The following is a 13,019-nucleotide window of genomic DNA, read 5'->3' as shown; positions in this document are numbered from 1 at the left end:
TGTGGCTAGAAAGGCTATATAAAATCAATGCATTGCACCACAAGCCTACATATAAAATCTTTCATAATCTTAAAAAGTTAATGTTGAGAGACATGAGTGCTATACATGACTCCATATGGAATAATAGCATTTTCTCTAAACAAGTAAAACTGAAACACTTTCAAAATTAGAATTCAGCCCAATCCACATAGTACCTTTTTCAATCATTGCTCATTTTCAATGTTAATGTGCAAAAATGTATTCAAAGTATTTTTTTTTAATCCACATGTTGGCTACAAAATTAAAAAGGCATATTTTAATGGAAGCTGATTTAAAACAATTTGACATGAGTGAGATAACACTTTGGAAAATGTGTCCATGCTCAGTTTTGCTTCCAAATTTGGACTTTTAAACTTATTGTCAGTCTCAGAAAGAAATAAGAAGCTGTGCAGATAATTAAACATTTGCCTTGGGGGATTGTTTGCAGTTAATTAAAACCACACACTTTGAGTGTATACTTGCTTCACTGGTTATTAAATTTGAATCATGTGTTAACTACCCAGGTTTATCACTTGTTCATCAAGTGTTGCTTGTGGCAGTTTCAAGAAACAAATTTTCTCATACTATTCTAGACTATATTGTTTAAAGCTATATTTCAGTTTTAGAAGGGAGAAAGAGAGGAAGGGAAAGGAAAAAAAAGAAGAAGAAGATGGATTTACTTTAGACTCCATCTGATTGTGAACTGTTAGGGAGTTAGAACTCAACTGGGAGGAACGAACGGAGTAGGGAAACCATTTGTAAGTAAAAGAGGCATCAGTCTACCATCCCAGCTCTCTCCATGGCTGCGTGTATACAAGATTAGCTGTAGACATCTTTGGATTACCAACCTTTTAGCTGCATGAAAACTATCTACCTGATTGTAAACTCCATGAAGGCAGAGATTAGATGTGTATTACTTTTTCTTCACTCTTGACTCCCTAGTGTCTAGGACAGTGTCTGGCATGTGTTGTTTGTTGCCATCGAGTCAGCTATGACTCATGCAGCCTTACATATAATACAACAAAACATCGCTTGCTCCTATGCCATCTTCATGATCCTTGGTGGGTTTTGAGTTCATTGTTGTGGCTATTATGTCAATCCATCTCACTGAGGATTTCCTCATTTTCAGTGACCCTCCACTTCACCATACATAATGTCCTTTCCTAGCAATTAGTCTCTCCTGATGTCATGTCTGGCATATAAATTGGCCCGTAATAGATATGTGTTGAATGAATGAAAGACCTATTTCACGTCTTTCTGCTGACCTGCTCACATGTTTTTTCCAATGGCTTTTTAAAGAGTCCCCGAAACATTTAAACATTTTTGAAGAGTCTCAGAACATTCGAGCTTTGTAAGCACCCATAGTCATTAGAATCCTTTTAGCATGTTATTTCCTGTAAAGTATATCATATAACAGAAAAGATAAGATTATGCTGATTTCTGTGTTTAAATGTGCTGTATAAGGGATGGGATAAATTGCACAGAAGGCAAGGTTTGCATCCTTCCATTGCTGTTATTCTACTGGTAAGGTTCCTGAAGAAGAAGAACTTAACTACTACTGGATTTTAAGGATCTCTATCCAACTTTTTCAAGGACTCAAGGCTCCCATATGTGAATACTATAGTAATGGAAGCATTAAGAACATAAAATTAGATATTCCTTTAATCTTCTCTATTTTGCCTTCCTTTTATGTCCATTCATAAAATTCTCCTAAGACTTTCACTGATGCAAAAAGCCTACTTACGTGTTCTTCTTTGTTGCCAAAAAGATGTGCAAACTACGTCTCTACTTTCTTTACCAACTTTGTGCAGACACCTTACGTGGTGCTATTTTAAGAAAAGCTTATTTATTGACGAAAATATTTAAGCATTTTAGGACATGCTGCTAACCCAGAACTGAAACCATTCCCAAAGCCCACTTTTCAGACAAAGATTAGACAGGCCTATAAAACAAAGAATAATACATGTGAGGAATGTGCTTCTTAGTTCAATAAAATATATGCAATCAAATGGACAGCTTCTGTCCAAAAGCAGGACAAGAAGGCAGGAAGGGACAGGAACTGAACAAGTACACACAGGGAACCCAGGGTGGAAAGGGGGAGAATGCTGTCACGTTGTGGGGATTGCAACCAATGTCATAAAATAACACGTGTATAAATTTTTGAATGAGAATTAACTTGAGCTGTAAACTTTCACCTCAAGCACAATAAAATATATTTATATATAATGTATATGTATATATAATATCTATGTAGAGAAAAAAAGAAAATATTTAAGTATTTTAATGGTTATTTTTTAAAAACAATAAATCCTACCTACCTCCCCAAGCATAGATTTCTCTACCATGTTAGTGCTGGAAGCTAATCTATCCATTTCCCAGTTAAAAAATGCTCACTAAAGGTTTTGCTTGTTTGCTGTGTCAGATTCTACAAAGGATGACAATGCAAAAGAAGATGAAATAACAGACCATTCTGTGTGTGACCAAGGTCATCCTAATGGTAAGTTGTAAGATCCTTCTACAGTTTTTGTTGTTGTTGTTGTTGTTTTCCCCTTGCTGGGGAATATTACATTAAAACACACACACACATACACAGATTTTGATTTTTTTCTGGGACAAAATGGAATTCTGGTCATTAGAGTGGAACACTAGTAGCCACTTTCTTTAGATGCGACATTTGCTCTCCAGTTTGCTGCAATACTCATTACTCACTATTGTTACACCATACTGGCTTCATTTATTTTTGTTACGTGCTTAAACCCTATAGGCACTGGGTTTGCAACTACTGAAATGAAGATATGATAGCAATGAGAATAAACGTGAGACATAATATTCAGGTGATTCAATCTACGTATCATTGGAATACCAAGAAGAAATAATAGAACCAACAAAAATGAAGCAATCTTTAGAAAAATAGCAGAGAGAAAGTTTTCCTAATGCAACCCAGTTCCTCTGCCAAAAATACGAGAGTACACATTACATTTATAGATAAAGACAGTGAAATCTTCAAACAAGAAGAGAAACCTACCTCACTTCATGGAATTTCCAAAGATCAATGATAAAGAAAGACTTCTAAAGCATATAGGAGAAACAAAAAACAGGTTATAACCAAAATCAAATTAACCTTAGCCTTCCTCTTCTATAAGTTTAAATGCTAAAAGCAAATGGAGTTAAATTTCCAGATCTCTAAAGCACACATTTTCTATATTTAGTCAGGTTATTATCCATGAATGAAGGCAAGAGTGATATTTTCTCAGGAATACAAAGATTAAGAGAATATGCTACCTAGGTATCCTGTCTGAATAAATTAACAAAATACTGTGCAAAAACAGTAAATATAGAATGGAAGGAAAAATTCAAGACTAAGAAAGGCACAGCTGGAAAGGACTATATGGTAAGAGACTAATGAAATGTATGAAAATGCTTAAATAATTCTTTCAAATTTGCTATCAAAATATATTACCAAAATGTATGTCCCTTTCCTTTCGAATTATAGTACATATTATTTAAAAATAGGGGGAAAAAAAAGGAGAGATTTCTGCTTTCAGTAGTGGAAGTCTAGATAATTTACACCAGTTCTCTCACTAAAGACAACTAGACAAGCAGGAGCTCCCCCAACCAACAATTATTTTGTTGTTGTTGTTGCTTGGAAATTTTATTATAGATTCTTCTTACTTTTTTATAATAGTTCTTTAAGTGAAAGTTTAAAATTCAAGTTAGTTTCTCATACAAAAATTTATACACACATTGTTATGTGACCCTAGTTACGATCCCAATAATGTGACATCACACTCCTCCTTTCCACCCCGGATTTTCTGTGTCCATTCAACCAGCTCCTGTCCCTTTCAGACTTCTCATCTCGCCTCCAGACAGGAGCTGCCCTTTTAGTTTCATGTATTTACTTGAGCTAAGAAGCACACTCTGTGAATATAATTTTTTGTCTCATAGCCCAGTCTAATCTTTCTCTAAAGAGTTGGCTTCAGGAATGGTTTTAGTTTTGATCTAACAGAGAGTTGGGGGGCTATGTCTTCCGGGGTCCTTCCAGTCTCAGGCAGACCATTTAGTCTGGTCTTTTTACTAAATTCGAGTTCTGCACCCCACTTTTCTTCTGTTCCGTCAGGGACTCTCTGCTGTGTTCCCTGTCAGGGCAGTCATTGGTGGTATTCAGGCACCATCTAGTTCCTCTGGTCTCAGGCTGATTAAGTCTCTGGTTTATGTGGCCGTTTCGATCTCTTGGGCTACTACTTTCCTGTGTCTTTGGTGTTCTTCATTCTCCTTTCCTCCAGGTGGGTTGGCACCAATTGATGCATCTTAGATGGCCGCTTGCTAGGTTTTAAGACCCCAGACGCCACTCACCAAAGTGGAATGCAGAACATTTTCTTAATAAACTTTGTTATGCCAATTGACCTAGATGTCCCCTGAAACCATGGTCCCCAGACCCCTGCCCCTGCTCCTCTGTCCCTCAAAGTTTGATTGTATTCAGGAAACTTCTTAGCTTTTGGTTAAGTCCAGTTGTGCTGACTTCCCCTGTATTGTGTGCTCTCCTTTCCTTCACCTAAGATAATTCTTGTCTACTATTTAGTTAGTGAATACCCCTCTCCCTTCCTCCCCACCCTTGTAACCATCAAAGAATGCTTTCTTCTGTGTTTAAACCTTTTCTTGAGTTCTTATAATAGAGGTCTCATACAATATTTGTCCTTTTGTGACTGACTGATTTCATTCAGCATAGTACCTTCCAGATTCATCCATGTTATGAGATGTTTTGAGGATTCATCATTGTTCTTTATTGTTGCATAGTATTTCATTGTGTGAATATACCATACTTTGTTTATCCATTCGTCTGTTGATGGGCACCTAGGTTGTTTCCATCTTTTTGCTATTGTGAACAGTGCTGCAATGAACATAGGTGTACATATATCTATTCGTGTGACAGCTCTTATTTCTCTAGGGTATATTTCAAGGAGTACATTGCTGGATCATATGATACTTCTATTTCTAGCTTTTTAAGGAAACACCAAATCGATTTCCAAAGTGGCTGTATCATTTTATGTTCCCACCAGCGGTATATAAGTTTTCCAGTCACTCCACAACCTCTCCAACATTTATTATTTTGTTTCTTGGATTAATGCTAGCCTTGTTGGAGTGAGATGGTATCTCATTGTAGTTTGATTTGCATTTCTCTAATGGTTAATGATCTTGAGCATTTCCTCATATATCTGGTAGCCACCTGAATTTCTTCTTTGGTGAAGTGCCTGTTTACATCCTTTGCCACTTTTTTAAATTGTACTTTAGATGAAAGTTTACAGAACAAACTAGCTTCTCGTTAAACAGTACACATGTTGTTTTACGACATTGGTTAACAACCCCATAACATGTCAATACTCTCCCTTCTTGACTTTGGGTTCCCTATTACCACCTTTCCTGGCACCTCCTGCCTTCTAGTCCTTGCCCCAGGACTGGTGTGCCCCTTTACTCTCATTTTGTCCTATGGGCCTAATCTTTGGCTAAAAGGTGAATCTCAGGAATGACTTCGTTATTGTGCTAGAAAGGTGTTTGGGGGCCATACTCTCAGGGTTTCTCCAGTCTCTGTCAGGACATTAAGTCTGGTGTTTTTATGAGTTAGAATTTTGTTCTACATTTTTCTCCAGCTCTTTCTGGGACCCTCTATTGTGATCCCTGTCAGAGTAATCGGTGGTGGTAGCCAAGCACCATTTAGTTTTACTGGACTCAGTCTGGTGGAGGTCATGGCAGTTGTGGTTTATTAGTCCTTTTGACTAATCTTTCCCTTGTATCTTTAGTTTTCTCCATTTTCCCTTGCTCCTAAAGGCGTGAGACCAGTGGAGTATCCTGGATGGCTGCTCACAGGCGTTTAAGACCTCAGACGCTCCTCACCAAAGTAAAATGTAGAACATTTTCTTTATAAACTATGTTATGCCAATTAAACTAGATGTTCCCTGAGACCATAGTCCCCATAGACCTCAGTAATTCAGTCCCTTGGGGAGTTAGATTTGCCCATGGAGCTTCCATGACCTTACCCTGAACAAGTTGCCCTGGCTTCCCCAGTATTGTGTACTGCCTTACCCTTCACCAAAGTTACCACTTGTCTATTGTTTATTTAATGTTTGTCCACCCCCACCCCTCCCCTCCCTCCTAACCATCAATGATTGTTTCTTTTTGTGTGTAAACCCATTCATGAGTTTTTATATTAGTGGTCTCATACAATATTTCTCTTTTGTGGTTGACTTATTTCACTCAGCATAATGTCCTCAAGATTCACTCACGTTGTGAGATGCTTTTCAGATTCATCATTATTCTTTATCAGTGCATAGTACTCAATTGTGTGTACGTACCATAGTTTGTGTATCCATTTATCTGTTGATGGGCATCTAGGTTGTTTCCATCTTTTGCTATTGTGAATAATGCTGCAATGAACATGCATGTGCATATGTTTACTTGTGTGATGGCTCCTGTTTCTCTAGGAAATATTGCTAGGAGTGGGATTGCTGGATCACATGGTATTTCTATTTCTAGCTTTCTAAGGAAGCGTCATATCGTTTTCCAAAATGGTTGTACCATTTTGCATTCCCACCAGCAGTGCATAAGAGTTCCAGTCTCCCCACATCCTCTCCAACATTTGTTATTTTCTGTTTTTTTTTGATTCGTGCCAGTAATGCCGGGGTGAGATGGTATCTCATTATGGTTTTGATTTGCATTTCTCTAATGTCTAGTGATAGCAAGCTTTTCGTCATGTGTCTGTTAGCTGCTTGAATGTCTTCTTTGGTGAAGTGTCTGTTCATTTCCTTTGCCCATTTTTTAATTGGATTATTTGTCTTTTTGTTGTAGAGATGTTGGATTTTCCTGTAGATTTTAGAGTTTAGGCCTTTGTCTGATTTGGAACAGCCAAACTTTTTTTCCCAGTCCGTTGGTTCTCTTTTTAATCTTTTGATGAAGTCTTCTGGTGAGCATACATGTTTAATTTTTAGAAGATCCCAGTGATCTAGCTTATCTTCTGGAGTCTGTATGTTGTTGGTTGTAGTTTGTATCCTGTCAATACCGTGTATTAGGTTCTCTAGTGTTGATCCTATTTTTTCTTCTATGATCTTTATAGTTTTTTGCTTTATATTTAGGTCTTTGGTTCATTTTGAATTAGTTTTTGTGTATGGTGTGAGGTATGGGTCCTGTTTCATTTTTTTGCAGGTGGACATCCAGTTTTGCCAACACCGTTTGTTACAAAGACTGTCTTTTCCCCATATGATGGACTTTGAGCCCTTGTCAAAGATCTGGTGACCACAGGTGTGGGGATGGATTTGCAATCTGGGTTCTCGATTCTGTTGCATTGGTCAATGTATCTGTCGTTGTACCAGTACAGGCTGTTTTGATTACAGTGGCTGTATAGTAGGTTCTGAGGTCAGGTAGTGCGAGTCCTCCTACTTTATTCTTCTTCTTCAATAGTGCTTTACTCATCTGGAGCCTCTTCCCTTTCCATATAAAGTTAATGATTGTTTTTTCCATCTCTTTAAAGAATGTTCTTGGTATGTGGATTGAGAGTTCACTGTATTTGTAGATTGCTTTGGGTAGAATTGTCATTTTCACAATTTTGAGTCTTCCTATCCATAAGCATGGTATGTTTTTCCATTTATGTAGATCTCTTTTGGTTTCTTGCAGTAGTGTTTTGAAGTTTTCTTTGTATAGGAATTTACGTCCCTGGTTAGATTTATTCCTAAGTATTTTATTTTTTTACAGGCTATTATAAATAGTATTGTTTTCCTGATTTCCTTTTCATCTTCTCTTTATTGGTGTATAGGAATCCAATGAATTTGTGTATGTTTATCTTGTATCCTGCTACTCTGCTGAATCTTTTTATCAGTTCCAGTAGTTTTCTGGTGGAGTCTTTTGCATTTTCTATATATAGTATCATATCATCTGCAAATAGGGACAGTTTTACTTCTTCCTTACCAATTTGGATGCCCTTTATTTCTTTTTCTTGCATTATTGCTCTAGCTAGGACTTTCAGCACAATGTTAAATAGGAGTGGTGATAAAGGACGTCCTTGTTTTGTTCCTGTTCTCAAGGGGCATGTTTTCAGCCTCTCTCCATTAAGAATGATGTTGGCTGTTGGTTTTGTATAGATGCCCTTAATTATTGCGATGGTTAAGATTGTGTGTCAACTTGGCTGGGCCATGATTCTCAGTGTTTATATGTGATCATTCCCATGATTGAATATGCTATAAGTAGCCAATCAGTGGAAAGGGAGTTTCCCTGGTGGTGTGGCCTGCATCTGAATACAAGCAGACATTCTGGCTTTTTGCTCGCTCTGGATCCTGTGGCTGCCTCCTGTTCATCTGACCTCTGGTTCTTGGGACTTGAGCTGTCAGCTTATCTGCCGAACTTGGAATTCACCAACCTTCACAGCCTGTGAGTGGGAGCCCTGCACTCCGATATGCTGATCTTGGACTCACCAGCTTCTGTGGCTGTGTGAATTGGGAGAGGCCTCTATCCTGATCCACGGACTTGGGATGTTCTGGCCTCTACAATCGCATGACCTGTTTCCTTGATATAAATCTCACTATATATATATATTTATATCCTTTACTAGTTTTGCTTATCTAGAGAACCCAGCCTAAGACAATTATGTTGATGAATTTCCCTTCTCTACCTATTTTATTGAGAGTTTTTATCACTAATGGGTGTTGGACTTTGTCAGATGGCTTTTCTGCCTTGTTTGAGATGATCATGTGATTCTTTTCTTTCCTTTTATTTATGTGGTGGATTATGTTGATTGATTTTCTAATGTTGAACCATCCTTGCATACCTGGTATGAATCCCACTTGGTCGTGGTGTATGATTTTTTTGATATGATGCTGAATTCTATTGGCTAGAATTTTGTTGAGAATTTTTGCATCTATGTTTATGAGAGACACTGGTCTGTAATTTTCTTTTTTGTGATGCCTTTGCCTGGTTTTAGTATCAGGGTTATGCTGGCTTCATAGAATGAATTTGGAAGTGTCCCTTCCTTTTCTATGTTGTGAAATAATTTGAGTAGTACTGCTGTAAGCTCTTCTCTGAATGTTTGATAGAATTCTCCAGTGAAGCCATCTGAGCCAGGGATTTTTTTTTTCTTGGGAGTTCTTTTTTTATTAGCTTTCCAATCTCTTCTCTTGTTATGGTTCTGTTCAGATTTTCAGCATTAATTTGTGATAGTTTGGGTATGTAGTGTGTTTCTAGAAATTTGTCCATTTCCTGTAGATTTTCAAATTTGTTGGAGCATAGTTTTTCATAATAGTTTGTTATGATCCTTTTTATTTCAGTTGGGTCAATTGTTAATGTCCCCCATTTCGTTTCTTGTTTGGGTTACTTGCATCCTCTCCCATTTTTCTTTTGTCAATTTGGTTAGTGTTTTGTCAATTGTGTTGATCCTTTCAAAGAACCAACTTTTGGTTTTGTTGTCTTTCTGTTCTCTATTTCATTTATTTCTGCTCTGACCTTTATTATTTCCTTTCTTCTGGTGGCTGTGGCTTCTTTTGCTGTTCTCACTGTATTTATTTGAGTTGTGTAGCTAATGTTTTGATTCTGTCCCTTTCTTCTTTTTTGGTTTGTGCATCTATTGCTATAAATTGACCTCTGAGCACTGCCTTTGCTGTGTCCCAAAGGTTTTGGTATGAAGTGTTTTCATTCTCTTTGATTCTAGGAATTTTTTTATTCCATCTTTGATTTCTTCTATTACCCAGTGGTTTTAAGCAGGGTGTTGTTTAGTTTTCATGTAATTGATGTTTTTTTATTTACTCTTCCTGTTGTTAATTTCTACTTTGAGGGTGTTGTCATCAGAGAAGATACTTTGTATTATAGGAGAGCTGTCAATTTCTCTTGTCAGTGCCATTAATATTTGTTTTATGTATTTTGGGGCCCTTTCATTGGGGGTGTAGATATTTATTATGCTTATGTCTTCATGATGGATCATCCTTTTAATCATGATATAGTGCCCTTTTTGTCTTTTATGGTGGATTCTGTTTTAAAGTCTATTTTATCTGAGATTAGTATTGCCACTCCTGCTCTTTTTGGGTGGCTGTTTGCTTGATATATTTTTTACCATCCTTCGATTTTTAATAAATTTATGTCTTCGTTTCTAAGGCATGTCTCTTGTAGACAGCATATTGATGAATCCTGTTTTTTGTCCATTCTGTAACTCTCTGTCTCTTTATGGATACATTTATGCCATTTATGCTTAGTGTAATTATTGATAGGTGTGAGTTTATTGCTGTCATATTGTAGTGTTTTTTTTTGTGGGGCTGATGTTTTCTTTGTTCCTCTTACTCTCCTGTGCTGAATTCCTTTTTTTTGTGGATTTTTTTTCACTTCTTTTATTTTTGTAGATTTTGTTTTTACTGTGACTTTATATTTTTCTTCTATATTTTGATGAGTATGTTTGTTAACTTTCTTTGTGGTTACCTTGAAATTTACCCTTATCTTCCTAGGTTTGAACCAGTCTATTATTACTTGGTATCGCCTTGCCTTCCTCTTCAGTACAAGGTTCTATACCTACGCTGTTTATTCACTCTTTTATTATTTTGATGTTGTTGTCATTTGCAGATTAACTTCCCTGGTTCTCTGTTGTAAATCTTTAGGTTTTGTATAGTCCTCAAGAGTTCATTTCCTAGATTGGTGTCTGGCTGGTGCAATCTTGCATCCGAGATTCAGGGTGTAGTCTAATGTTGTTTGTTCTCAGACTGAAGGACTCCCTTTAATAATTCTTGTAAGTTTCTTTTGGTTTTTACGTATCTCCTTAATTTCTGTTTATCTGTAAATGTCCTAATTTCACCATCAAATTTGAATGAGAGTTTTGCAGGATATATTATTCTTGGTTGGAAATATTTTTCTTTCAAGGTTTTATATATATCATCCCATTGCCTTCTTGCCTGCATGGTTTCTACTGAGTAATCAGTGCTTAGTCTTATTGTTTCCACTCTGTATGTGGCTCTTCATTTTTCTAGAGCTGCTCTCAGGATTCTTTGTTTGTCTTTGGTTTTAGCGAGTGTGATTATGATATGCCTTGGTGATTTCCTTTTGAGGTCTATCCTATAATGGGGTTCGTTGTGCTTCTTGGATGGTCACCTTTTTCATCTTTCATGATATTAGGGAAGTTTTCTTTCAGCAATTCTTCAATGATCCTCTCTGTGTTTTCCTTTTTCTCCCCTTGTTCTGGAACTCTAATCCCTCACAACTTTTTGCTTTTGATTTTATCTCACATAATTGTCAGGGTTTCTTCATTTTTCTTTGTTATTTTTTTCTGATTTTTCCTCAAAGTTGTTTCCAATTGTTTGTCTTCAATTTTGCTGATCCTGTCTTCCATTCCTTCAGACCTGCTCCTCAGCCTTCTATGACACTGTCCTTTTCTGAAATCTTGTTTATCTTTTGGATTTCTAATTGTTGTTTTTCTATGATTTCTAGTCGTGAATTTATTTTGGCATTTTGTTCCTGTATTATTTTCCCGAATTCTTCCATTTTTTTGTCTGTATTTTCCTTGAATTTGTCTATTTTTTCCTCATTTTTGTCTGCTTTTTGGTTCAACTCTTGGATAGCTCTGAATATTAGAGATTTGAATTCCCTATCAGGTAGTTCTAGTGTCTTTTTGTCTACTGGAAAGTCATCTGGCGTTTTATTTTGGATGCCTACTGGAACCATCCTGTCCTTTTTTTATGTTTTGATATTGTCTGCTGTCTTTAGGACATTCAGTAGTTTTTGTCTTTGTTTATTGATTGTAGATTTGTTTGTTTCATCCTGCTTTCATGTTTTATTTGGTTGTGTCTGAGCAGACGGGCTGTGTGTTCTTTGTTGTTTGCTCTTCTGTGGACATGATATTTTTCACCTCCTTATCCAATGGGCAGGGCCAGTTGCTCAGCTATGGTGCAGCAGGGGAGGTCCACTTGAAGTGGAGGGGCTGGGTTGGGTTGTTCGTGGCATGTACTGGGGTTGAAAAGGTGAGCCAGGGGTCAGAGCAGGGCAGGTTCTGGTAGGCCGTGCCTGTACTGCTTGGGAGGGCAATGTCCAGCATACAGTGCAGATATGCAAGAGGGAAGAGGAGGAGGATGTTGTGATTTGTGGAGCTAGGGTGAGTATGGGAAAGAAGAGAGGAGAGAGAAACAGGAGGCAAAAAAATATGTTGAGGGAGCCTTCCATTGGAGTGGAGAGACGAGAAACTGAGAAAAGAAAAACAAAAAGGAAAAATAAAATAAATAATTTTTTTTTAAAAATGCCCCCAGAGAGATCCCACCAGCACAGCTGCACAGACCGGGGAGAGACTCCCAATCCACAAAGTACAGCCCAGCAAGAAGGGGTGGAGATGACATACAGTGCCAGGTATTCAGAGACAAGAAAAGAAGGTAAGTGGAAAGAGATGAGAAACTGAGAAATGAAGAAAAAGAAGAAAAAAAAAAGAACGAGAAAACAAACAAACACAAAAAAAGAAAAAAGCCCCCAGGGATCTAACCAGTGTGGCAGCACAGACCAGGGCAGCAGTTCCTCTGCCAAGCAGTGCCTCACAGCCTGTCAAGAAGAAGTAAAGATGGCACACAGTCAGGAGTTCAACAGAAAGGAGGAAGAGGAGGTGAGAGGCAGGGAAGAAACAAAAAGAGGCCAAAAAAAGCAACACCAGAAACAAAGAAATGGCACTGAAGAAACCAGCTGGTGGAAGGGGTGAATCCGCACAGCACGGAGCCAAAGCCTCCAATGCTACAGTTGCAGCCCACTGGGAAGCAGTGGATCGGCCCATCAGGAAGCCAAGAAGGGGGTGGGAAATCGTATACCACTATTTACCGGCTGCTCTATCTCCTGTAGGGAGCTCCATGAATCTGCTGTCCCATGATCCCTGTCCGCCTATCTCCAACTGGAGTCCAAGATGGTGGATCCATGCTGCATTAGCTGATAAGCAACCTCCACTCATATCTCTCCTCGCTCGCTGTTCTCTGTCAGTTTCTTATTCCATTCGGTGCTTGGTTGAGTTCATCTCT

The 13,019-nt window shown here is 37.8% G+C and overlaps 1 protein-coding gene across 1 annotated transcript in view; it reads left to right on the top strand.

The window, feature by feature from the left end:
* MACROD2 (mono-ADP ribosylhydrolase 2) overlaps window positions 1-13,019 on the top strand; it is a 2,703,848-nt gene that overhangs the window by 2,565,942 nt on the left and 124,887 nt on the right. Inside the window, exon 13 of the mRNA XM_023731427.1 lies at window positions 2,441-2,515. Within this exon, the coding sequence (XP_023587195.1) occupies window positions 2,441-2,515 (75 nt within the window). The remainder of the gene's footprint in view (window positions 1-2,440; window positions 2,516-13,019) is intronic.

This window comes from Trichechus manatus, unplaced genomic scaffold, assembly GCF_000243295.1.
Source record: "Trichechus manatus latirostris isolate Lorelei unplaced genomic scaffold, TriManLat1.0 scaffold00042, whole genome shotgun sequence".
NCBI classification, from domain to species: domain Eukaryota; kingdom Metazoa; phylum Chordata; class Mammalia; order Sirenia; family Trichechidae; genus Trichechus; species Trichechus manatus.
This window is presented reverse-complemented; position numbering and strand designations above follow the sequence as displayed.